The sequence below is a fragment of the Cebidichthys violaceus genome, unplaced genomic scaffold, assembly GCF_023349555.1.
Source record: "Cebidichthys violaceus isolate CVI_PGR_0920_01 unplaced genomic scaffold, fCebVio1.0.p SCAF_6, whole genome shotgun sequence".
Taxonomy (NCBI): domain Eukaryota; kingdom Metazoa; phylum Chordata; class Actinopteri; order Perciformes; family Stichaeidae; genus Cebidichthys; species Cebidichthys violaceus.
The window spans coordinates 18,245,285-18,271,790 of record NW_027176816.1 but is presented as its reverse complement, the minus strand read 5'-3'; the positions used below and the strand labels follow the sequence as shown (position 1 = coordinate 18,271,790).

At 44.0% G+C, this 26,506-nt stretch overlaps 1 protein-coding gene across 1 annotated transcript in view; it reads left to right on the top strand.

Annotated features, from left to right (window-relative positions):
• Positions 1–1,282: 1,282 nt before the first annotated feature.
• The window catches only part of vstm2l (V-set and transmembrane domain containing 2 like), a 43,597-nt gene continuing 18,373 nt past the window's right edge, over positions 1,283–26,506 (top strand). The window contains exon 1 of the mRNA XM_068733648.1: positions 1,283–1,644. Coding sequence (XP_068589749.1) covers positions 1,527–1,644 — 118 coding nt within the window. The 5' untranslated portion in view covers positions 1,283–1,526. The remainder of the gene's footprint in view (positions 1,645–26,506) is intronic.

Genomic DNA, 26,506 nt, shown 5'->3' with positions numbered 1-26,506 from the left:
AAAAGTGCTTAAGATCAATGAAGATTATACAAGCACTTACATACTATCCCATAAAGTCCAATGGCCCATATCATAGTGCAGCCTGAGACCGGAAATGTTATCCTCTAGTGTTCAATATGTGACCAGCACTGAGGCTGACTTTCAGCACCATGGACAGCGACGCACCAGAGCTACAGCAGGCGGTTTGCAGGTCCAAACCAAGGACTTTATTCCAGTTCTCTTAATACCTCTGTGTACTCTTAATACCTCTGTGTACTCTTAATACCTCTGTGTACACCTACTACCTCAGTGTACATATGTAAACCAGAATTTCCACGTCGGAGAACAGAGTAGCCATCAACTTTTGTTCTTTTGGCAGCTGTGTAAATATCTATTGTTAGCAAAAGAACATTTAAATACATTGAGCAAATATAACTTCTTTTATCAATCCCATAGACGGGAAGAAGTGGACGCAGTCACCATGACGTCATCCGTTGGTTTGACGACTGACGTTTTGAAGCCTCGAGTTCGAGGAGACTTCTTTGACGGGAGCTTTTAACAACTTAATACGAATTCATCCACACTCTCTTGTTACAGCTTAAATGTGCATTGCTAGGCCAGGCGCCAACCTCCGGTTCTGCCAAGTGAAGCCGATGCGGAAGTGTCTTAAAACTTCTCTCTACTGACCATCAGGGGGCGACTCCTCCGCTTTCTAAAAGAAGTTTGGTTGTATAGAAGTCTATGAGAAAATGACTCTACTTCTCTCTTCATTTATTGACTCAGTGAACAAAGGAACAGGTCAAGTCAATCCTTCGAGGCACTACCAGGAGTAAAAGAAGTGTTCCCTTCTTTCTGACATTTTACTTGATGTGACATGAGTGTATAAAAATATGTATACACTCATGTGTATAAAATATATATATATATCCAAAAATATGTCAGAATCAATTAATTAATGACCTATTCAGAGAAGATACATGACACTATGGGAAGCAGACTTTTTGCCCCCCTTGTTACCAAACACGAGCTAATGTTGGTGCGCTCCAATGCTGCTTGAACGTGTTTATCCGTTAATTATTGTATTCATAATAATAATAAAATATGAATAATAATGGGCTTGGAATCTTTTAGAAGTATACGTCGTTTCATAAAGCGCATTCTCATTATTAAATAAAAAAGAAACGTCGTGAAGTTTACGGTCGCTGAACGTGTTTCTAATATCCCTCCTCTCTGGCATTCCCCGCTGCAAGCCGCGGTACCTCCCATTTGGGGAGCAAGTCCCTCCGCCGCATGTAGAGCCGACTGAGCGGAAGCAGAGCGTCAGTCGGTCTGCTGGCACACCGAGCGGCTGCAGCGGCTTCTTCTGCTCCTTTATTCCTCACAGTTATCTCACGTCCTTCCTCACCAGAACAAGTCACCTGGATTAAAACAAAAATAATACAATAAAAACACAACAACAACAAAAAAAACAAAGAAAAGAAAAAAACAATCTTTATTTTTTCGACGTGCATGAGAGGTGGAAGGAGAGCAGCTACAACAGAAGAGACATGGGAGCGTTCAGAGTGCTGCTGGGGAGTTTACATTACATGGGACTCTACATGCAACTTAGTGTCTCCACGAGGCAAGCTGGACACGGCGAGGTGGAGAACCACATCTCTGGGAACGGTAGGTGTGACGTCCGCTTTCGGATCCCTCTGATCTCCCCCCCCCCACGAGGAGACTTCAGAAGGTGCTGTGTGTGTGTGTGTGTGGGGAGAGAGTACGGCACAGGTGATGCCATCTGCCCGCACGCGGGAGGACGAATTAAACAAAGAGCGGCGCGCGGTTTGATGCTGATCATGTATGCCAACTGATGCCTCTGTGTGTTTTCTTTGATTGTGAAGAGCTCGTGGTTCTTGAGTTCACCTGTACAGTGAATAGATGGAGCTGTCATTCAGTCAGTGCATGTCTGTCCGTCTTATGAGCACCGACGAGGTCTGGAGTGTTCGATGCCCAGACCGTTTATCGGAAGGACGCTCATGAATGTGGAAGCCCCTCTCTAATGAATGAATGAGTGTTAGGACTGTGATGTAATTGGTGGTGTTATGGTGATGTATGGTGAGAGCCTGAGAGGGTTTTTTCTTTCTGCTGAGAGCTGCAGCCCCCCCCCCCCCCCATTCATCCAGATGGAGCAGAGGTGATGTCAGCTGATAGATGTGAAGTTAATATTCTCTTTTTGATCCCCCCATGAAATCTATACTGAGCAGCATCTTCCCCAGATCTGCCTCTTGCCAGGATCTTCCCCTAAATGGCCTTACACATTGTTACATCACACACACACACACACACACACACACACACACACACACAGAGGGTCACGGTTTGTTTTCGGTAACTTTGGCTCGGCTTGGTTGTCTCCTCGGGTGTCAGGCTGCCAGCTTGGCGTGTGTGTGTGTGTGTGTGTGTGTGTGTGTGTGTGTGTGTGTGTGTGTGTGTGTGTGTGTGTGTGTGTGTGTGTGTGTGTGTGTGTGTGTGTGTGTGTGTGTTGAAAAGTAAAAACAGGAGGAGGTTGAGAGTTCCTCATCGATGCTCTGACTCTCACAGTATAGATCTCTTCCTTTTGTTACTTCTGCAAATGTGCTCTTATCATCAGACGCTCCCCGGCAGCTTAACCTGAGACCTCCAACACTCACGACTCTGTGTGCATCCCCCACCACTAAGCTGAGAAACGTCTGCACCTCGACATGCACCTGAATCTTATGAAATCTGAAAGCTGGGTCACAAAATAATTTTTTTTTTGACCCCGTTCAGAATTCTTTTATAATGGATCTCTGTTGATTCAGAGTCCAATCGGATAACGTTTACCTAAAAGCTGTTTGAATATGTATCGGACACGTTGAAGTAACGTAGCCAGCTTAATCTGGAACGCTTTATTTACACGATACTTAAACAAGCGCTGAAGGTCCTGATTCAAAACCATTTGATGAGCTTCTGAAATTGACCAAAAGGTTGAATTATTCCTTAAACTCCCCTGAGCTTCCAACGATATATCACCGGGGGTACTTTTACGCTAACTTCATGGAGAATCTTCCAATCCCTTAATGTACCTCGAGGAGACGAGGAGAGGGAGTCCTCCGGAGGAGCTTAGAGCGAGGACGCACGGATGTGTCCTTACTCGGAAGTATTTTATCGAGTGACGTATACGTGACACATGTTGTGAAGCAACTGACGGCGCTCAAGGCTGACAATATGGAACCATAGACTGTGTAGGAGAAGAAGAAGGGGACGTAGTCACTGCGATGTCACCTCTTTTGGTTTGTGGACGACGGTTATGAAGCCTTGATTTTGGCATTTTGGCTGTCGCCATCTTGGTTTTTGTTTGCAACTGGAAGTGACAAGAGAGGGTGGAGCTATGTGCCACCCAACGCTGAATAATACCTTTTTAGAAAACCAAACTGTTAGAATTAGCTGTCATGAACTGAAATCACACTGTGAAAGGGTTAAAGTTCTAAGACGAAAACTTGGACAACTCCCAGCCGTGGTAGCGGCCTGTCAATCACAAGGTAGCCACGCCCTAAAGCGTATGGTCTATTTTGCGCTCGTTTACCAAATGAACGTCATGCTGTATTGAAGAAGACTTGAAACTAGCGAGTCCAGAGGGATGCTTCTGGTGGTTTCTGTCGATTTAGCTTTGGTTGTATTCTCATCCTTCCTCTATTACATCCGTCACAGGGATGCCACACGAGTGTCTCAGCCTTTCTCCGTTTCTTGCCATCCAGAGTAACATCGGTAATATCTCATGGCAGCATGGAGCATCCATAACGCGACGCCATACAATCTTTTCAAGCTGAATAATGCGCTCGCGGGAAGAGATATTTTCTTACAGTGGGTGTGTGGGATTTTTATGGAAATGAGTGCGTGCAGATACACTTGTTTTTTTGTTGTTGTTTTGTCCCGGGGGGTAGAATGAAAGTAAAGGAGGAGGGTAGATTCACGTGCTGCAATACCTAATTGAAACATGAAGTGTTACCACAATGTGGCAATTAGCAAAACATTCAGAAATACAGATAATATGGAAGTAAAGGAGTCTTAATGGGATTGTTGGATTGCAAGTATGATGATCTGCAAGGTGGGAATGATGAGGTGTTCAGGGACTCCCTATACTCCCATTAAAGCCTTTATATTTGCAGGAATACATTTGAACACTGTTTTTAAAGACTGGCAGCCAGAGGTGAATTCACAGCATTGGCCACAGTGAGTAATATCAAATAACAGCAAGAGGACAGGGGTCGACTGAGCAAATGCCTTCCATTTGCTTTTCTTAGAATATGCTGTATGCTTGGCTTGTGTCGGTGGTTTGTGAGCCCCGTGGGGGGGGGTCATAATTTATCCTCCTTTTTCCTCCACTGGCGCTCCACCAGCTAGAGCAGAGAAGGAAGAAAAAAAAAAAAAAAAAGGAAGTGAGGGAAATGAAAGGAAAACAGTTTGGACATTTTCATGACGTTCCAGTGTACATCTGCTGAGACGCTGCTTAAGTCGTTGATGCTTTTCAATTAACTCCTAATTAGGGCATGGTTATCCAGCGAGGCGATTATTCCAGCCAATCAATCGCGTTAATTAATCAGTGATGGGTAAACGAGCCGCCGGGCCAATACGAGCGATTGTATTGAGACAACAGGAGAAATGCTACACACACATTTGAATACTTGAACACTTTTTTTTTTTTTTTTTTTCCATGTTACCAGATCATACCAATTTTTTTATTCACTTAAAAAAATGAATTTTTTGGCTCTACTGACTGGCCTATCAGGTATCCAGTCTTATATCTTCACCCTGTTTTGACCTCCATCACCAGAGAAGGCAGCCCCATTCTGACACATTATTCGATTGGATTTGAACCATTCTCTCCAATTCAATAGGAGGCTCATTTACCATTCAGTGAAGACAAAAAGCCTTTATGGCTGCTGGAACCACCTTGAAAGGCCTCAGGCATGGCCGCTCCTTCACTGTTTGAGAGGAATATGCTGGATGGATGTGTGAGGATAAACCCGGGGTGATGCAATCCCAGCCCGCGATGGTTAAGCCTCCTTCACGGCCCCCGTCTTTAATGGCCTTTTCTAATGATGTGCGTGTTGTGTGATGAATGTACACTCTCAACAATTTCACCGTAAAATACCGGCAGCAGTAATGGCTGGCACACAGTAATTTACTGTTATTTTACTATGCTATGGTTAACCGACGGCATTAAGCGTTAATTTACATGCGAAGGATGAATATTTAACCGTGTGTTAGTTATTATGAAATACTGTAAGCTACTGTTGTAAATCCACTGTACATTTTACAGCAGCTCATTGCATTGTAGTGAAGGCCAAATATGTCCACTTCCACCAAAAGCAAACTGGAGCACAGAGGAAGCAATGACATCACCCCACTGCCGGCCTATTAAAGATTTAACAGTGGCCGATGCAGTATCACTGGCAAACGTTCAGCAGCAGCTCGTGAGGTTTACTCGAGTCTTCTGCGGGATTAGACGCCAAATGTCCCCCGTCTGCTCCTCGCCTCCCACTCGCTCACACTTCAGGTCTGACGGCGGCGTGTTGACATGATAGTGGGGCTCCAGACGTCGTCACGGCAGCGAGAATAGAAGAACAACTGTTACGACAAAAAGCCAAAGCAGGATGCGCTGATAATGAGTTTTCATTAATGTGTCAAGTGTGTACACGGCTATCGACATCAGCTAATATAGGCACAGATCAGAGTAGCTCTGAATAAACAATTGATGGCATTTGTTTTGAGACGATATCTGGCTAAATGAAAGAAAATCTGAATAATGAAGAAAGTAAGAGCAACATTTAATTTAAATGATCTGTTATTTCTGTCAGAATAATAAGAGGAAGGAAATATAAATGCTTGTGGTTTCCCCACTATAACAAGTTAAAATCTTGTGAGATAATTGGTTTTGGAACATTTTACCGTTAGCCACCAGCAGCCTATCTTACCGTGCTAGATGTAACTTCCATGAAAATGGCAGACGTTATTGCTCCTTGGCCTGTTGCTAATATGATAAATGTTAAATCTGCCTTACGTCCTCACTTAAATTCCCACACAATATTTGAAGTAACACTGTGTGTGACATCAGTCATTGCTGGCAGTTTACCACCATGAGTGTTGTAGAATGTGTTAATGGTAATTGGTTGACGATGCTGACACCTTCTTTGCATTTATTGCAGACTCGTATGAATGGGTCTAACGCAGGTCTGTGATATATATGTCTGGTGTATGAAATGTCTGAATCCTCGCTGTGCTGCATTGTTATAAACTATGATAATCTGGTTATGGGCCAGTGGCAACCTCCATTGCTGAGAAATGAAGCCAAAAATCTGAAGTTCTGTGAATGGCCACTTGAGGCTGGCCCCAAAAGGTTGTCAATTCCCATAGACCTCCATGTTAAATGGTGAATTATACAGCAGAAATAAACTTGTTCACAGCCTGCTACAGAAAACGATTATGGTCTCTATAACTAATATCCTCGTTCATGACAATGACACCTGGTTAACTTTTTATATAACTCACCTGTGTAAATTATATTAAGGCTTAAAGTTTGGCGTAATTGAGGGCGTGGCTGTTTGGACTAACAAGACGCTCAGATCGCAAGCTGCTAGCCTCTAGCTGCTAGCCTCTAGCTGCTAGCCTCTAGCTGCTAGCCTCTAGCTGCTAGCCTCTAGCTGCTAGCCTCTAGCTGCTAGCCTCTAGCTGCTAGCCTCTAGCTGCTAGCCTCTAGCTGCTAGCCTCTAGCTGCTAGCTGTCTGCTCTGCTGCTCTTTGTCCATTTTTAGCTTCTTCAGAAACCTATGGGTGACGTCACGGATAGTAAGACTGTGTTTTGTGGTCATGGGTCACATCTGTTGCTCTGGTCCAGGCGCCTGGTCTCACTCCCACTTCTTCTCCTTGCAGTTGTGATACTCATAGAATGGAAGTTACAACCAGTAGCTCCGCTAGGCCATATCGATGTGTCCATGTGTGCTTGGTCAGAGTACTGATGGGCAGGTGGCACCTTGCATGGTAGCCCCTGCCATCAGGGTGTGAATGGGTGAATTATGATGACATGTAACGTTGAAGCGCTTTGAGTCGTCGGAAGACTAGAAAAGCAAGTACAGTCCATTCACCATTTACCATTCTTGGAAACCCTGATGACCATTTCCCCCTATTTTCTGACAATTTAGAGACTCAACACAAGGTATAAGCACACACACTCAGTGCCTCTACCTTTTTAGAACTGTTTTTTCTATGCAAAGTCAACAGATACCCGGATTGCCTTGATATTCTTTATACGAGATGTAGCCTAAATTTACTTCAGACTTAAGATACTTCTCTTTCTCTCCTTCCATGTCTGCTGCTGTCTGTAAACAGAGAGAGACATACAGTAATGGAAGGAGGAACGTGTCGGAGCGAACGGGGCGAGGTAGCCGAGGAGAGAGTGACAGGCTGACAGTTACAAAGCTTGTTGGCGCTCAGCGGTAGGTAGAGCCGATGCATTTAGGTCCTGACCTCAGTATATACACCTCACTGAGAAGACAAGTGCTGGAGGGCGGCCTCGGATTAACTACAGACAGGAGAGGAATGATTACTGTAGCTGCGCCGTATCTCCGCGCGGTGCACCTCACCTCGGCTGTCTCAGGACTTAAGAATCAATCTTGAGCGCGTCTCTGGGCTTTGTCTGCATATCCTCTCATGAGTAAAGCGTGCTCCAAGTAATAATCCGTGACATTTTCATATTAATGGGTGTTGACTTTGCTGCTCTCCGCCGCTCACTGACGCAATTCAACGGTGATTCAGATTATATCTGCTGCATGATGGTGGTATTTCAAGAATTGCCACATGACCATGGGAACCATATGGACTTTTTTTTTTGGACATGGAAGAAAAAGTTGACCTGGATTCAAATGGTCGATCTATTGTATAGAAAGGACATGTGCTTTCATACAGTTTGTATGCACAACATCTATTTAATTTAGATATTCCGGATTAAACAGCATACAGTGTTTTGGCAGTTTAATTAAACTCCCATCTTTCCACATGCCACCAAAAAGAAGCTGATTTTCCGAAGGACGCTGCGGACCCGCGCCGGTGTTTTCACTTACTCTGAGTAAACCCCCGAACTCAACGTAGCACTGAGAGTGATGAAGGTGTGAGGTAGATGTCAATCAACACAGTGCGCACACGCCCACACAGTCCCGGGGAGAGGTCTCATCAAGCCCTAGTTAAAACTCACTTCAGGACATAGGGAAACGTTATTGTACATCGTTAAACTTTGGATCGTTTTTTGGGCAATATATTGAAATCGCGATATATCGTATATAATATGGCAAAAGTGTTCTTTTCCTGCTGTTAAAGGCTGCGTTACATTAAAGTGATGTCATTTTCTGAACTGAGCAGACTGTTCAACTATTTGTCTTCACCAGCTTATTCACATCACTGACGATTATTTATAAAAAGTCTTGTGTAAATATTTTGCACCAACTCTGCAATATTGCCACGATACCAACATTGAGGTTGAAAATATTGTGATATTTGAATTCCTCCAGATTGCCCAGCTTTAGATTTTGCTTTTGTTTTTATTATTCCATTTTTTGGGGAGGGGTTTGAAGATCAGCTAGCTCCAGCACACAGCATCTTAAAAAGGCCTTGGCAGCACACTTCCTTTGGCACAGAGAGAAGACCTTGAAAAAGTAGCTCGATCAAAACCTGATTAAACAAGCTTCACACAACAGGATGCAGGCAGAAGAATATACCTGCAAGTTTCTACACCCAAAACTCCAAAACGATGAATGAAAGAGAGGCCCGAAAAAAGGTGCGATATTGGGAGATAAAGAAACCACAAATTCTGCGTGTGAAACAATGGCGCCTATGCCAGAAGAACCACGAGATGGTTACCAACAGGAGGCTACAGTCCTGGCCGAACTACACAAGCTAAGACAGAAACACAGACGCCAATGGACACTAACGTAAAGGACCTTATGGAAAGGATTGAAAAGGCAGAGTGACATGAAGGACAGAGCGGCCACGCTGGAAAGCTCAACCACCTTTCTGATACGCTAAAGACGTCCAACTATCTGTACAAGTGCGAAGACTTGAAATCACAATCGAGACGCGACAACGTACGGATATTTATTAGAAAGCGATTTGTGACTGACCTCACTTCAGCCTTGAGAGCCCACGGCTCGTCCGACGCTAAACTCAGAGATAATACGGCACCTCAGAGAGCGATTATGTTCCGCTTCTTTGACTATAGAGGAAAAGAGCAAGTGCTGCAACGAGCATAGAAGCGGAGCAGAATGATGTACCAGGGACTGAAACTTTACTTCAAGACGATAAAATGGAAAACTGGTGCGGGATGTAATTAAAAAGCTCAGGGAATAGATTGTCGAGACGCGGTCTCCATATCCGGCCCGGCTGAAACTATTTTTAGGAGTCGGGCACGGGAACACAGTCAACACGCCGACAGACGCCGCCGCGCCCCGTGATGGAGGCGATGGGGATGCACACAGAGAAAAGTTCAGAAAGCCCTGAAACAAGGCAACGGGAGCGCTGTGAGGACGAGCGACTGCCAAAGATTGACTCTGATCCAAGTGATATCATCCAAATAAACTGTGTGGCGAGCGGCTTAATGAGGATACGCCTGTTGACTATGAATGATAATTATGATTATAGCATTTTTCACATCTTCAAATTATTGTTGATACATTTTTATTTGGACAAACATTTGTAGAGACAGCCAAAGTGTCTTTTTTTTTTTTTTTTTTTATGAAAATGAGAAACACCTCATCTTGCACCAGCATGTCTCTAAGTATGCATGTTTAATGCACACTCTTGCATCCAAGAGTTTTATTTTCTTGTCTGTTGCTGGGAACCCATTCAGCTGAATTGAAATTTTTAAATTTTTTTTTGATTAAAACTGCTTTTTTTCCACATTTAGTCATCATGCTAATATCTATAAACAAAATCTGCATACAGAATCAGAATCTGTCGGCAACGAAACAAGATTTTGGTATCTGAAGCACTCTGATTTACGTTTCCGAGTAGTATTGACCAATCACGTGTGGGCGGGCTTTGGTTGAATGCAGGTAAAGAGTTTGCGTGGGGAGCAAAAGATGCGGAATGGGTTTGCCGAAATGCAATCTGGGAACCCATGGGCTGTATGTGATGATTTAGCTTTTTAATTTTTATTGATTCATCTGCGTTTGTTTGCAGATATCTGTTATCTGACAGCAGATGTCGTCTCTCGTCTCTCGACTCCATTCTTGATTCTCAAGTTGCTCATAGGATTGCAAACAATGGCCACTCCTCTGAAGAGGAAGTCTTGGGCCGGATTATCAGTGGCTGCACCCGAACCCCATGAAATATTGGTCGTTGTCCCCAGAGGCTGAATCGTCGTCAGACCGACTGCCCATGGGTTCTGAGATTCTCATCGTGCTAACGCAGGACATTTTTATATTTCCATGCAGAAGTACAAGGATTTTTTTTTTTTTTTAAGGGTTTGCATCTCAGATGAGACATCCTATTCAACAGTTCTGCGGTATGATAGGTCTGTAAATGAATAATGAACTCACAGAGAAATGGAGCAAAGTGTAAAAGAATTAATAGAATATGCCCGGAGCATAAACTTCACTCCAGCTTACAGTCACACCGGAGCTATGGTGAGTGAGGAAAGTGGGAACAGCGGCTGGCTGTATCTGACAGAAGCAGCCGATCCATCCGTCTAATGCTGAAGAGAAATAAATAAAAAACAGCAGCAGCACTTCAGGTACTCATTGCTTGACAATGTGGAGTCAGACCTTCGGTGTCCTCCATAATTCTTGCCTCTGCCTTGCTTCTCATTGCTTGTCACTGCCAGCTGCATCGTGTTAAAATTAACTCTGAATCTCCCCCCCCCCCCCCCCCCCCCCCGATCAGGACGGTCTCTTCAGAATCGGCACAAACAAGCTTCGGGGTCAGCCGGCAGTCAAGGACTCTCCCTCTGTCTTTCTCTATAAGTGCCTTCTGCTACTGCGCTCGTACTTCACTCTCTCGCAAAGTACTTCACTGGTGTGTGTGTGTGTGTGTGTGTGTGTGTGTGTGTGTGTGTGTGTGTGTGTGTGTGTGTATGTATGTGTGTGTGTGTGTGTTCGTGCCAGTGTGTGTGTATGTGTGTGTGCGGGGACGTACTTTGGAGGAGAAATGATTGCGGGCAGCTTTGAGCATGGCGATCCGAAGCCCCACTTTCTCTGAGGTGTCCCTCCGTGACTAAAACTCATCTCCGGAACTCATCATCCGACCCGCCGGGTGTGTGTGTGTGGGTGTGTGTGTGTGTGTGTGTGTGTGTGTGTGTGTGTGTGTGTGTGCCTGGGTGTGTGCACGAGACTCTGCGAACTTTGTGTGAGAGACGATAAATGCAGCTTTGAGACAGATGATCCAAACAGTCACTCTCTCGTATTCTGTGTGTGTGTGTGTGTGTGTGTGTGTGTGTGTGTGTGTGTGTCTTTGCATGGGTGTACGCGGCGACTTGAGTGTGTGTGTGTGTGTGTGTGTGTGTGTGTGCTTGAAGAGAGAAGTATTCCCTCTCTTGCACTCAGCATGATGATGTTGGGGGGGGGGGGGGTGGTTGGCTGTGAAGACTTGTCTAAGAGAGTGTTGCTTATCTTCCATTAGACACATTACTGCCAACGTTGCCATCAAAGTGGAAAGACACACACACACACACACACACACACACGTGCACACAGACTCTCAGATTTAGAGAGAGACACACACACTTCTCCTGGGGAGGCACTTGGCAGTGTTCATCTATTGGCAGTCTCACTGAGGGAAGAAAGAGGAGGAGGAGGAGGAGGAGGAGGAGGAAGGCAGGCGGAGAGAGGAACGTGATGTATCCGTGGTCCAGGATCAGTCATTTTCAGCCTGACAGAGCTCCTCAGCCTCCACATAATTTAGTGAAGTATTGTTCCCTGGAGAGTCTCTAAGATTTGTGTTAGACTTTGTATGCAACTGCATTTTAAGTTAAAGTATGTTGGTTAGACATTGATTATTATCACCATGCAATGCATTTATCTGGCAGAACTGTTTTTCGTCTATAAATATCTATATAAGTAGATATATATATATATATATATATATATATATATATATATATATATGTATGTATTAGACATCACACATTGCCTCGGTGGTCCAGAGGGACTCTGAGAAGTGTCAATTAATCATGAATTACATATTTTTTTAAAGCCACATGGCCTACATATTTGTGCATTTTAAAAGAATCAAGCACATTCTGCTAAAAGCTACCTTAGTGCTTTTTTAAATCACATTCAGTGCAGCAATGCAAGTACAAGGCTGCCTCGTCAGTCCATTGCAGTGATTTTATCAGTCACATACTGCTCTTAAGCCTGTTGTGCATACAGTAACAGTACCATATCATATTCATATTGCAAATCTACACTACACTTATGATTGGATAGGAAAAAAACCTTCCTCTCTCCTACCCGACCGACTACCTCCCTCTCTCCTAACTGACCGACTACGTCCCTCTCTCCTAACCTACCGACTACCTCCCTCTCTCCTAACCTACCGACTACCTCCCTCTCTCCTAACCGACCGACTACCTCCCTCTCTCCTAACCGACCGACTACCTCCCTCTCTCCTAACCTACCCACTACCTCCCTCTCTCCTAACCGACCGACTACCTCCCTCTCTCCTAACCGACCGACTACCTCCCTCTCTCCTAACCGACCGACTACCTCCCTCTCTCCTAACCGACCGACTACCTCCCTCTCTTCTAACCTACTGACTACCTTCCTCTCTCCTAACCTACCGACTACCTCCCTCTCTCCTAACCTACCGACTACCTCCCTCTCTCCTAACCGACCGACTACCTCCCTCTCTCCTAACCGACCGACTACCTCCCTCTCTCCTAACCGACCGACTACCTCCCTCTCTTCTAACCTACCGACTACCTTCCTCTCTCCTAACCTACCGACTACCTCCCTCTCTCCTAACCTACCGACTACCTCCCTCTCTTCTAACCTACCGACTACCTCCCTCTCTCCTAACCGACCGACTACCTCCCTCTCTCCTAACCGACCGACTACCTCCCTCTCTCCTAACCGACCGACTACCTCCCTCTCTCCTAACCGACCGACTACCTCCCTCTCTCCTAACCGACCGACTACCTCCCTCTCTCCTAACCTACCCACTACCTCCCTCTCTCCTAACCTACCGACTACCTCCCTCTCTCCTAACCTACCGACTACCTCCCTCTCTCCTAACCGACCGACTACCTCCCTCTCTCCTAACCGACCGACTACCTCCCTCTCTCCTAACCGACCGACTACCTCCCTCTCTCCTAACCGACCGACTACCTCCCTCTCTCCTAACCGACCGACTACCTCCCTCTCTTCTAACCTACCGACTACCTTCCTCTCTCCTAACCTACCGACTACCTCCCTCTCTCCTAACCTACCGACTACCTCCCTCTCTCCTAACCTACTGACTATCTCTCGTGGACCTCATGCTCTGCAGAAAGTATCTCCCTCTATTCTATTTGCAGTAATGCTGTGGCCCTGTGTGAGTCCTTTGAAATCAACCCATCACATAATCAGCAGGCGGCATCTCATGACTTCAAGCGTACAGGGAAAACTGACTTTGAAGATTGCCATAAAGTGTTTGCTTCTTTAAGCCACACTGCCTTTCATGTGGCTGATATGAATGTAAGTCAGGCCCACCGATGTGCCCAGAGTCCCCAGACCCACAGAACTTTGGGGGGTGCCCCCCACCTACGCCATGCATTGTGTATTTAGCAGCCTAATTTAGGAGGAAGAGAGTCCCCTCGCGTTGCCGGGCAATAGAGGTATCTTTGATCAACGCCAACAGCATGGAAGTAAATATCCATGATGCTTTACATACCATATACGAGTAAATAGGAATGACATCAGAGACCCAACGTAATCCTTTGTGATGCGATGCTTGTGAACAACAGGACTGGAGAATTTGCTATAGATAATATTATTGATGAGAAAAGGTACAAATGTACTTGTTAAAATCCATCCCTGATGCAGTCCTTTCAACTCGCCGCTGTTCTCCAACACCCCTCCCTTTGGCACATCTCTTTCAGCCTTTTGGCTTGTTTCATAAAGTTTCCATCATGTCAGAATAAAACCGTAACAAACATTTACATAATGGACACCAGTGTTTCCCCTCGGTTGGTAGATGAGTCGTCTCAAATTTAAGACTTAAAAGTTTCTTTAAATATTCATCAGTCACTTTTCGCAAATCTACATGAAGCACTCACAAATGTAACTTTTAAAGCCGGTTAGCCTGCTTCTCATGTTATTTCCTTTTTCCAAAACGGTAGTAAAGAACACCAGCTTCATAAAAACACAATTATGACTGGTGTGATAACTGCATGCCAAATTAATCAGAGCACACAAGGCCCAATTGCCTCATAAGTTACCAGATGCTAGTTGCTGACAAACAATTTAACATTTAATTGGCTATTTTTTAAAAGGGACCACACTGCATCACTTCCAGTAAACTTCAAAAAGAACTATGAGGGCAAAATACCGTAATTTGGATATCTGCCGATGCCGATATAATTCCATAAAAACAGTTTTTCATAAGATTTTAAATTGCACTGCAATTATGCCTTACATTTAAATGTACTCCAAAGCAAAGTGTTTGAACTGTAGGTCAAGTGCACTTCACATACAAACAGGTGCGGGTGTGAAAATTGCTATGGCAACTCCTTTAATGTTCTGAGAAGCTTGAAATCCAGTGCACAGCAATTATCAGCTACTCGAAGATTTCTAGAAACAAGTTCAAACTTTCGAAGGGAATTTCAAGAGAGTGCAACGGCAAACTGACATACCCTTCATATGTTTTTTTCAAAGTAAATATTTGAAATATAAGTCTTAGTTAAAGATTGACGGTGTAGAGAAATGTATATCTACACATAAAATAAACCTTCCCAAACTAGTTAAAAACAGCAATGTGCCCGACTGCTTCTTAATGCTTTGTTATCAGATAGTGTGTGGTGTGACTAGGTGTTTTTATACACACAAATTCATTTTAATCAAGTAATAAAAGGCAAAGCCAGAGGACGTTTGAGTCGGACTCTGAATAGAGGTAGTGGTGAGAGGTTACAAATCCGCTGGAACAGCTGTACGTATACAACAAACGAGATGATTAACTCTTTCTAGAAGAAGCCCTAAATGTTGGACGGGTTTATCGAGAGCGTCGAGGGCGACTCGCCTACTAGCTTCTTTGCGGCCGTAACCTCGACCATGATCACACGTTCATGTGTGACCTCAGTCCGATATCCAACTCGTTAGCAACGCCATATCGCAACCGCGATGCCGTCATTGGATCGAATCGGTCCCGTCTCAAGTAACGCTGGCCTATGTGTGGATGACACATTCAACAACTACTTTAACAAATGGAAATGAAGCTCTCGCGTAAGTTCAGACAGGAAGACTATACTCATGCATGCCTAAGCCCATAGCTTATTTACCATACATCTGCCGTCAGTCCTCATGCATGCACACATTATTTCCTTGTCGTTATTTTTTTGTAATATTTTATTTTTCCAAGTTTTTTAACCAAGCAAGAGAACGTGCAGAGCTTACAGAACACAGTACATTAAACATTACAAAAAATTACATAACACGCTAAGAAAGAAAAAAACAAAAAAAAACACAAATACATGAAATAAAATTAAGTAAATAAATAAATAATTCCCCCCACCCGAACAAACCAAAAAACAAAAAAGGTTGGTGCATAAAGTGACACAGCACAAAGCATATTGTAACTTCAAATAATTAGTCCTATTGTACTGTTAGTGTTGTACCCATGTACTCCAAATAAGGCTGCCAGATTTTCAAAAATAAATGATATCTTTTTCTGAGACTATATGTAATCTTTTCAAGAGGAATACAACTGTTCATTTCCACAGACCATTTGTCGATGAGAGTGGGGGAATCAGATTCCTTGTTGTTATTGTTTGGGGCTGTCAATCATGATATCAGCTGTCTAAGATCAGCTGGTCTCTAGCCAATAGCACAACGACACAGGGACATCATTAGCCTATATCATCTTGCCGCTGTCTGTCTTTAAATATGACCGTCTCTCTACCTTCAGTAGTTCATGCTGCCGTTGCGCAACCCTCCACCTCCCCATCTCCGCCCAATCTTCGCAGATTCATCAGCCTCATCAACTCATCAACCTCATCAGCCACCACCACCACCAGTGTCTGGACTCCACGGGGGGGATTTATATTGTTGCCGCTCAGGGCGATCACAACTCGATCACAAATCTCCTCGTCGAGTTCAAGCGCCAAAGAATTTCTGTGCAACTCATTAACGCATCATCTGTCATAATAAATGTTAACTACTAATCATTCACTTGTCTCTCCTGATTGAACTGTTTTCCATGTCTGAAAAAAGGGCTTTCAACTTGAAACTCGAACTAAAATGTTTTCGTTACTCAACAAAGTCCACACAAAGCAACGACGAAGGCAACAAACAAAAGTATAAAGACGCTGATATTTGTGCTCTAAACCTGGGGCTTTGCTCCCTCTTGTTTCGCTATTTCCTTAAACATGGCTTTTGAAAAGTTCTGCGACGTGTTTGTACTGCAGAAGCAGAGAGGGTTGTTATTTTTTCCTTCCTTGAATGCACATATGTGAAGGCTAAATATGTTAAAGTCGTTTAATGTGAAATGTCACAGACACTGCAGGGCTTCAGACCCCCACGTTCATTAATTGCTGCCACACACGCAATCCAAGCGAGCAGAGACGGAACAAAAGCGAGCAGTAAGGTCTGCCATATTTGTGGCCCTCCCTTGTGAAGCACACACACACACACGCACGCACACACACACACACATGCACACGCACGTAGACACGGCGTGCTCAATTATGTGTGCCGCCCCCGGCCATTTTGAGACAGGGTTATCCATTTCAACGTCTCTGCAGTGACCAGGCCTAATTACACCGCTGTGGAGAGCCTCTTTGCTACACAGTGGGTGTGTATGTATACGGACACTGGCGTGTGTGTGTGTGTGTGTGTGTGTGTGTGTGTGTGTGTGTGTGTGTATTTGTGTGTGCGATCGTTGCCTGTGAATGACTCTACATCTCCTGGTTGGTTTCCGCAATTACCCAAACTCTAGCCAAACCAGCTGGCATACACTCGTGTAGTCGTTCAAAGTATTGTTTGGAGTTCACACACACACACACACACACACACACACACACACACACACACACACACACACTGACAGTCTCATTTTGCTTGGATCCAATCATGCTCTTTCCCTCCTTTAGCCGGCTGCCAGTGATTCCCATATTCTATATTACATGTCCAGCTAATAGGCTCTTGGCCGTCTTTGAGGCCCTCCATGGTATTTACAAAGGTCTGCTGAGTTGGACAGCTTGATACCTGTGGGCAGTGTAGAATGAAACATGTAAACATCCACACAAACACAAACACACACACACACACACACACACACACACACACACACACACACACACACTAATAACCTTGCACTCAGCTTGTTAGAACAGCATAAAAGTAAATGGTGTTTTCTCAGTGTGGTTTGGAATGGTTGGCTGCACTGCAGATGAAACACTCCTGCTGCTTAGACATATATGTATTTAATGATTGTCCTTCAGAATGTTATTTATTCAGAATGTATTCCTCATTATTTATATATATATATATATATATATATATATATATATATATATATATATATATATATATATATATATATATATATATATATATATATATATATATATATATTAGTGCTGGGCAATGATTACAATTTTTAATCGCGATTAATTGCATGATTTTCTGCGATTAATCACGATTAAATAAATAATGAATTCAAAAGTACTGTATTGCACACTTTTATTTTAAAAGTACTGCTATATGAACAAAAGTGCAATAACATTTGGTTTGTAAACACTTTAAACAAATAAGGTGCTTTTAAACAGCAGTATTTCTTTTACACTGTAGCAGTTATATTTCTTGCACTACATGTGCTCAGTGTGCTGACTTTATTTGAAACGTTCCACTGCTGCGCAACATGAATAAAATGTTCCGCGCACGTTTCATCAAAATGTCTGTCTTCTGTTTTCATGACAGTCAGAGCATGTGAATGCAGCTCCCACTGTTCATCAATATAATGCACCGTAACTCCGAGGTGATGATGGTTACCCAGCGATGTCCGGCAACAGTTGGTGCACGTTGTAACGCCGTCGCTTTTGTAGTCCTCTCCTTTTCATACAACTCGTGTATTCTTCTTGTGATGGTGCGTCTTGAGGGAGGCTCATACGTGCCGTCATTCGATGCGATCCTAAGAACGTTCCTCAGACCGACATCTTCCACAATACTAATCTGCCTGCAGTTTGTATCTATCCACTTCACTGTGGCATTTGTTAGCTTGTCTTGCTTTAGTTTATCTATACTTCTCCCACACGCTGCATCCAACGTAATCTGCCGAAGCCTCCCTCTACTATTTGTTTGTTTGAGTGATTTGCTGGCATCAACAGTGTGTATTGCTTTATAAAAAAAACAGTGTTAATGCACGATAAAACAATTGTCGGCGTTAATTAATTAATGTGTTAACGCGATAATAATGCGTTAAGTTGCCCAGCACTAATAAATATATATATATATATATATATATAGAGAGAGAGAGAGAGAGAGAGAGAGAGAGAGAGAGAGAGTTGGAGGACTAAATAAAAAATTACACTTAATTTGCACTCCTGCAGAGAGTTAAAGGAGAAAATCCACACCACTTTCGAGTGTTTGCTTTAAGTACGCAGCTGGAGTCAGATTGCCGTTAGCCTAGCTTAGCATAGAGACTGGAAGAAAGGAGAAACGGTCAACCTGGCTCTCACCAAACCACAGAAATCTAGATGAAAGGTGTTTTATCTCATTTGTGAGCTTAGGAGAAGGCCTGGCTGTTGGCACTGCTTCCAGTCTTGATGCTAAGCTAACTTCCATCCTCCTGTGAGTGGTATCAATCTTCTCTTCTAGAGCCCTGTATCAAGACAGCGAAATGTCCCAAAGCAATTCTTTTAAAGAGTCATTCGCGTGCGTCAGAATTAGGAAAATAAAGCCTATGCGTTTCGTACCAGACCTCTGCAGGACACCGACATATGGCTCCGGAGAGAGCTGAGCAGCAAAGCACCTTCATGCAGAAGGGACTCCCAGACATTTCATAGCTGAGGACATCCGACAGAGGGGCTGTGGATGAGGCCGCTCAGAGCTGTGCTTAACTGTCCCCCGGGTGGATTTCTGTCTGCAGCCGGCTGTGCTGCTTAGAGAGGTTTGGCCAGATAAGATGCGGCTCAATATTGGAGCTACATAGCCCGAAACATGACATGGTATCAGCATTGAGAGCATGCGGCGTATCCGGACGAATTGCTACTAGAGGGATGCTTTAACCATGAAACCGCTCAGTGCTGGAGCCATAACTCCAGACAAGGGATTAGTGATGAGTATATGTTGCATATCAAATCACCTTTTGACTGGAGGGATGATTTACCCAGCAGTGCATTTACACTCATTTCCTTGTTGCCTCTCCTCTTCGCTTTGCCTTCCCTGCAGCTCTGCTGCGGTGGATATTTTGCCTTTTTTTTCCAGTATGTTTTCAAGTGAAATGTCTTCAGGGTTTCAAAATGGCGTAGGAGCAAATGAACACGAATATGAGAACTGGTTTCAACAAAAAAAAAAGCGCCGTAGGCCGGAAGATCAAACTTGCCCTCCTGATGCTGCATCGGCAACATCCTCCATCAGCCTCCGTAGCTTCTGCAGTGTATCGACTCTTAGCCTATGGATCGGTTACAAAGGTCGTTCTTTAGCCCAAATCATTGCGTGACTCTCCTGGAAACATCCATCCCAGTTTACAGACTTTGACCTACTTTGACCTGCTGTGCTTACCGTGGATGTATGTTCTATCAAGCACAGTTTTCCAGTTTTTGAGATGCGCTCACATTCGGTTTTTACCTCCAAATAAAGTGGTTTAGATACCGTTGGCTTGTTGTTTACAGTATAAAGTCTGATTATCTGACTTGATGGACTGAAGTGATTATTATAACCCATGGAAACCATAACCAAAATTACCGGAATTGTCTATTTCATGTATATTAAAAAGACAACTGATTTACTGCATAACTTCATGTATCACGTACTCAAATGTTCCGGAGCTTTCTACCATATCACACATCGTCATCAGCAGATGTCATTTAACTGTAGGTGACGACCAATATTCTGAACACCTCTACGACTTCGACTGATGTCTGCCTGGAGGGTGAACTTTTGCTCTTCATTGGAGAAGACTTTGAGATATGGTCCAAAGCTTCAAAATGAGTAAGTGGACCTTGAGTTGAGATTGCTTGTTTCCAAGGTCAAGATTATTCAGATTACTGCCATTTTAGTACAGTCCAATTTGACAGAATTATCAAAATGATTGGAAACGTTCCCATTTCCCACGTTACCCATGTCATAATCCTTTAACTCTGATAACTTGCTTTGGTGCATGTCTCATTTGATTTTTTTAACACGGATGTAAGCAGATCATCTGTCATGTCATTCCTTCCAGATTAGATGTTATCTTGCGCCCCCGATAAGCTCTGATGTCTCGACGTTGTCCTGAGCCGTGTTGAGCTCATTAGCTCCACCAAACATCAGTTAGAGAAAGACGAACCCAAATGAGATCTCCTACAAGCAAAGCTTAGCGCCGCCGCTGCAAAATAGATTACAACGGAGGAGTTGTATTCCCAACGTCGGCTCTGATTAGCGTGGTGAACGACGCCTCTCGTTCTGTTTTTTGTTTTTTTTTCAGACAGAGTTGTTCCTGTGTGACAGCTCGGCGTCTCAGAGGAGGCCCGACGTGTCGCGTCCCTAGTAGATGTGACGCTGTAATTATTTTTTGAATCTGCCGCGTCAAAGTCGCGCTCCCAACTTTGTTTTCTCGTCTTTTCCTCAATCTTTTTTGGCGGCTTTCTTCCTCCCCTCTCTCTACACGTGTTAATGTGGCCGAGGTGTTCGCCGGTGTGGCAGCCACTCAAACAGGGGCAGACACTGGCCTGTTTTTTTTCCCCCACCTCTGATTCATCCATTGTGATTATTTAAAATGTCTATGGAAGTTTGGAAAGTAGGCCAGGTGCCTCTTTTCCCCGTCTGCTCTCTGTGCTGCTGTCTGGCGTCCTGCGGCGCTTTTGTAGTTCGATTTTTTTTTTTGTTTGTTTTTCTTTTACACATTTTTTTAATGTAATGAGCTGTACTCAACTGAGACCGCAGTTATTTGAAAATAATGCTCCCATCTTCCCATTTTGTTACTATTTCATCACGCAACTGTGGTGTAAAGAAAAAAGATTGTGTTAAGATAAATGTATTATTTTTTGGTATTTCTAATGAAAATTCCAGTTTACTTTCAGGACGTGGAATAAGTGCAGCTTTTACTCGCTGAGCAACAATAAATTACAGTCGTGCCACACCGCTAACAAGCTCCAGGGTTGCGTTTTCAGTCGCAGCACGACAAGTCACTGTCCTCCCTCCGCCTACTACAGTATATCACCTTGATTTTTATCTCTGCCAGTCGTTGCCTGAGGAGATTATGAGTTTGGTCGTGTGTGTGTGCGTGCATCTGTCTGTCCGCGGTTAATCTCGCATACAACCGGACCCACCGGCCCAATATTTTTATGTGCCCATTTATGACCATATGCTCAAGGACCTATCGTAGATGCAAGTCATCCAGACGTTTTGAAAACCATATTTTATTGACAGTTTGATTCTGTCACCGACTGCTGACTCCTCACTGCTCTTAACCGGCCGGTATGGGCCGCAAGTCATAAACAACTGCTTTGATTTGGAGTTTCTGCTACGGATAATAATTGTTCCTATCTTGATTTGCCCACCAAAGTAAGATAATTGTATGCGTGACCTTTGTGTTTAATGCCCGCTTGCCAACCACATTTCCTTAAGGGTGATAATGTTGGAATATCATCATGGCGAAAAATCATTTTGTCCTTTTAATTGCAATGATTGTGTTGCAAAAAGTGAGCCCGGTGCAAAATGTCAAGGTGATACGTTTAACACCTACCGACGTATCGAGCCACGTCGTAGTCCGTCATTCCCTTGAGGATTGTGGCCGGTGAATCGAGCGAGAAAAACGTACCTTCCAGCCATGGAAATGCACCAAACCTTAGCGATTGGCCTCCTCTGAAGTGATGCTAAATGACTTTGTTTTGGAGGGGAATTTCCCTGATGGTGGGTTTGTGACAACCATCTAAATTGCAACGCTTTCACTTTTTGATTCATGTTTAAGTATTTTAGAAAGAATTCTGAGCAACTACTCAAACCTTTAAATCGCCCTTTTTTCCCCCCCTTTTATGACTAAATGTGAGCTGGGCTGCTGGCAGCTATAATTTGTCTTGCTTTTTTGTAAATGGCATTTCTTAAGAGTCACTGCCTCGCTCCAAAATGTGTTTGGCATTTCTTGTTCATTGGATGCTGAAACGTGGAGAAAGAGAGCAAAGACATGACAGAACGGGACTGATGATTTGAAGACGGCGTATAATGAGCACATGACTGTATTAGTCCAAATTAGCTCCAATTTCTTTTTGGACAACTTTAACGAGCTTACATTTAAGATCTACTAACTCTCTCCAGACTCTTCACAGCTGCAATGAAAGAGTTCACGTTATCACATCACCCAAAACTATATCTAAATATAGTTTAAAACATCTATAAATATAGTTTAGTGGCTATATCTATACTGAGAGAATAAATCATCAAACGGGGTGAAACAAGGCGTTTCATGTGTGAAGCAGCTCTTTTTCAAGGATTCTCTCTTTTTTTGTGAAAAATAAGTTGACATTAAAATACTCAGAGCGGCGTTGCGAGGGAATTAATCTCGGCACGTTCGCAATTTGTTTTAGCAAAGATAAGTCTGAGCTGCGGTGTCTGCATCCTTTTATCTTGCGCTTGACAGCTTCAGACCACAGCCCCGTTTTATTATTATTCCAGCATATCGGAACAAGAAAAGCTTATTTACTGTTCATTCTCTGAATCTCTTTATTCACTGCGGGTCAGTGGTCTCGGTGATCCTTCTGGCGTTTGCAGATATGTCTTTTCTGCTCCGGCTTCTGCGTTTAAACAAGCTCTGTGCACACAAACCGTTTTATATCCTGACATCTCAGCTCGCCTCATTATATTGAAGTATTACCTGATACATAAACAATATGAACATAATACAACACTATAGGTGAGGCAAGGCAAGTTTATTTGTATAGCACATTTCAACAACAAGGCAATTCAAAGTGCTTCACATAAAACCATTAAAAGCATCAAAACAATATGCTATACTATACTACACTATACTATACTATTCTACACTATACTATACTATTCTACACTATACTATTCTATACTATACTATACAAGTTGGGCCCTCGCTGGGGCAAAATGCTCTTTACGGGACTTTTTTTTCTTTTTAGGAAACAAACCCCCTCGAATGTTGAGAGACATTTTCAAATTTAAAAATGCTGTATATTGGTATATTTGGTGTATATTTGAAAATGATATTTTTTATATGTTTTTTTTGTTGTTGTTCATTGTAAACTTGTGTATGTGCATTGAGAGCGAAGTGGAAACCAGAGTAAAGTTCCATGCATGCGTGTACATGCATACATGGCCAATAAAGCTGATTCTGATTCTGATTCTGAATATATTTCCATAAAGGCTTTGCTGCATGCACTGCAGAGAAGGCCTGGAGATGGTCAACCATTTACGTTCTTCCAGCAGCAGTTTGTTCCACTTTTGTGCTAGCTTCAAAGATTTCATGGGAGAACATTTCATTTAGTCAAATCTATTTGCTGCTATGTCTGTCCTTGGTGCTGATTAGATATTTGGCAAAATGAGTCATCCAAATACGCCACACTGACAGTTGTTGACTAGTTAGGATCCACTCTGACTCAGTCATCAACATGTGTGATTTCAGAGGAAATTACTCTTTTGTATTATAGTGTTTTTTTTTTTCTCAAAGTACACAGACTCTCAGGATCCCAATCTCCACACTCACTCACTTTGACGTGCGCTCCCGCAAAGTCCGTGAGGGTTTATTTCTTGTTTGAGGCTCTCTGGCAGACATTTGGAGCCCGTTATGAACCCTTTCTCAAACTTTGCCCAAGGGAATTACCCACAATTCATTGGAATGGGGCGTTAAACACGGGGTAACCAGTCCGTCATATTAAATGTACACAGAAACATTAAGGAGTAAAGATGAAATCAGAGGATGATTTTTTTTTTTATTTTGTCATTGAAGCTGTTTTGACAAAAACAAATAGATTATCTAAAATGACCTTTCATCTTGAGAGGAAGGAGCCTGGAAGTTTACATCATATTTTTTTGACGTTGTCATGGTAACGTGATATGTTGCAGCAAAGTGCCGTCCCGTTCATATTTACATTTCAAGCCCTCACAGCCTCTCACACTGTTACCAGGTGACGTCAGTGAGTCCCCGAGGGTTCAGGGTTTGAGGCTTTAGGGGGGACACTGGGACGGGGCCTCATACTGTCTGTCCTGTCTCCTGGCCCCGCCTGCGTCTTGCACAGTGTAAAGTTGTTTGATTACGTTCATTCTGTGATGAAGCTAAACGGCGGTCTGTACCGTAATCTCCGCCATTCATCAACGTCAGCCTTGATAGAGGCGGAGAAGGGAAGTGGTGTGAGGGAGGCCTGTTGGTAAACCTCCTGTGACCGCCTCTACGTCTGCTGGTGTGTACATGCTCCATCTTTAAAAACAAAAAAAAGCCCATTCTGCGTTGCGTGGACTCGGCGTCCGACAAGCCAGTTCACTTGTTTATCCGTGCTGTCAGCTTGCCCCCACGAGAGCCTCGCTCGCAACAACGAGGAGGAGGAGGAGGAGGAGGAGGAAGAGGAGCGAGAGAAAATGAAGGAAAAGAGGAGGAAGAGGTGTGCAGAGAGGTGTGATTTGTGTTGAGGGGAATTTCACCACTCCCTGCCAGACAGGGAGGCTCAAATCCAGCTGTCTACCAACAAGCCTCCTGCCCCCCCCCCCCCCGTCGCTGCCTGCACGCCTCCAGCATTGGACACAAAGGCTTTTTTTTCCCTCAGCTCTGGCTTTTAACAGCGTGGAGATAATAGGAGGACTCTTTTTTGGCTCTCTGCAAACAGCTCCATAACTCCCGGTGCTGTGTTCTCAGTCAAGCCAAACAGAGCACCGATCAGTCCTCCCCCGTCAAAGGAAGACGTAAAGACCAATCCGCGGCGTGGCGTCCGATTCGCCACAAGGCGATATCCATAAATGTCCCCTTTTTTTTTTTTTTTGCAGCCGCCGACGATTATATGGAGATTCAAGCTGTGTGACTCTGTTTTTAGGTTTTCAGTTCTAAACATTCATTGTCCCGTAGCTCCTGGGATGAACAAATAAGAAGTCAAAACTCCACACTCAGCCTTGTCCCCGTCTTTTATTATCACAGTCCTAACTGTGTGAGCCAAGTGTTCAGACAGACAAAGACTTTAACTCCAGCCCTCTGTCCTCGAGGACGGCAGAGGGCAATAAAAGCTGCTCCCACTGTGGTTAGCAGTGGTGGGTTTCAAGGTGACTCAAACTTTCATCATTTATTTTGTGGATCTAACCCCCCCCCCCCCCCCACCCCCCCTTTGCCCTTTGCTACAAATACATGTTGCTGTAGGAACGCAGCAGAGATGGGACCAAATCTCGTTGTTTTTTTAACAAGTTAAATCCAACAAGTGAGTTCCGCTGCATATTTCAACAATCTCCCGGAAGCCAGTAGCTTTCCACTTTCTGCTAGAACTTTCTAAAAAGGAAAAAAAAAGTACAGTAGAAGAAAAAGGCCTCGCCTCACACAATTACCTGCCTTTCCTTGCGCTTCTTTAAATAAAGTATAACGCTTAAAGATTCGTATAAGGTTCTTGCTAAGGTAGGCGTTTTTTTTTTTTTTTGTTGTAATGTAGACCTAAAAGCCCCGGGGAAAGGACCGATAGATAAATAAGACGTTAAACAAGCCCAACTGATTCAGCCTTCCTAATCCATCCTTCCTCCAGCCCTAAAACTCCCCCCCCCCCCCCCATCCACCGTTCTGCTCCGAGTCAGGCCCAGCAGGGAGAGCTTACCTTCAGCTGTAAAGCTTCAGGTGCTAGTTTGTGCAGCTGTCGACTCCTATCTCTCCTTGCCTGCGTCGGCGCTGGAGAGGACACTCCTCGGTGCTTTAGAGAGGACGGAGATTAGATACCGACTGCCGATATGTACCTCCCGTCTCTCCGGCCCGGCTCCAGGACAATGAGGCTGGTGGAGGCAGCTTCTGAAGACGCAGAGGAAGAAGGGATGCTCCCCCCCCCCCCCCCCCCCTCCCCCCGTCGTGATTTCCCCGGGTTGCCTCTTCTCATTTCCGCCCGTCTGGCTTCTTCATCTCCTCTTCTGCTTTTCTTCTCTGAAGCTAGTCCTCCTCCCACGGCTGCA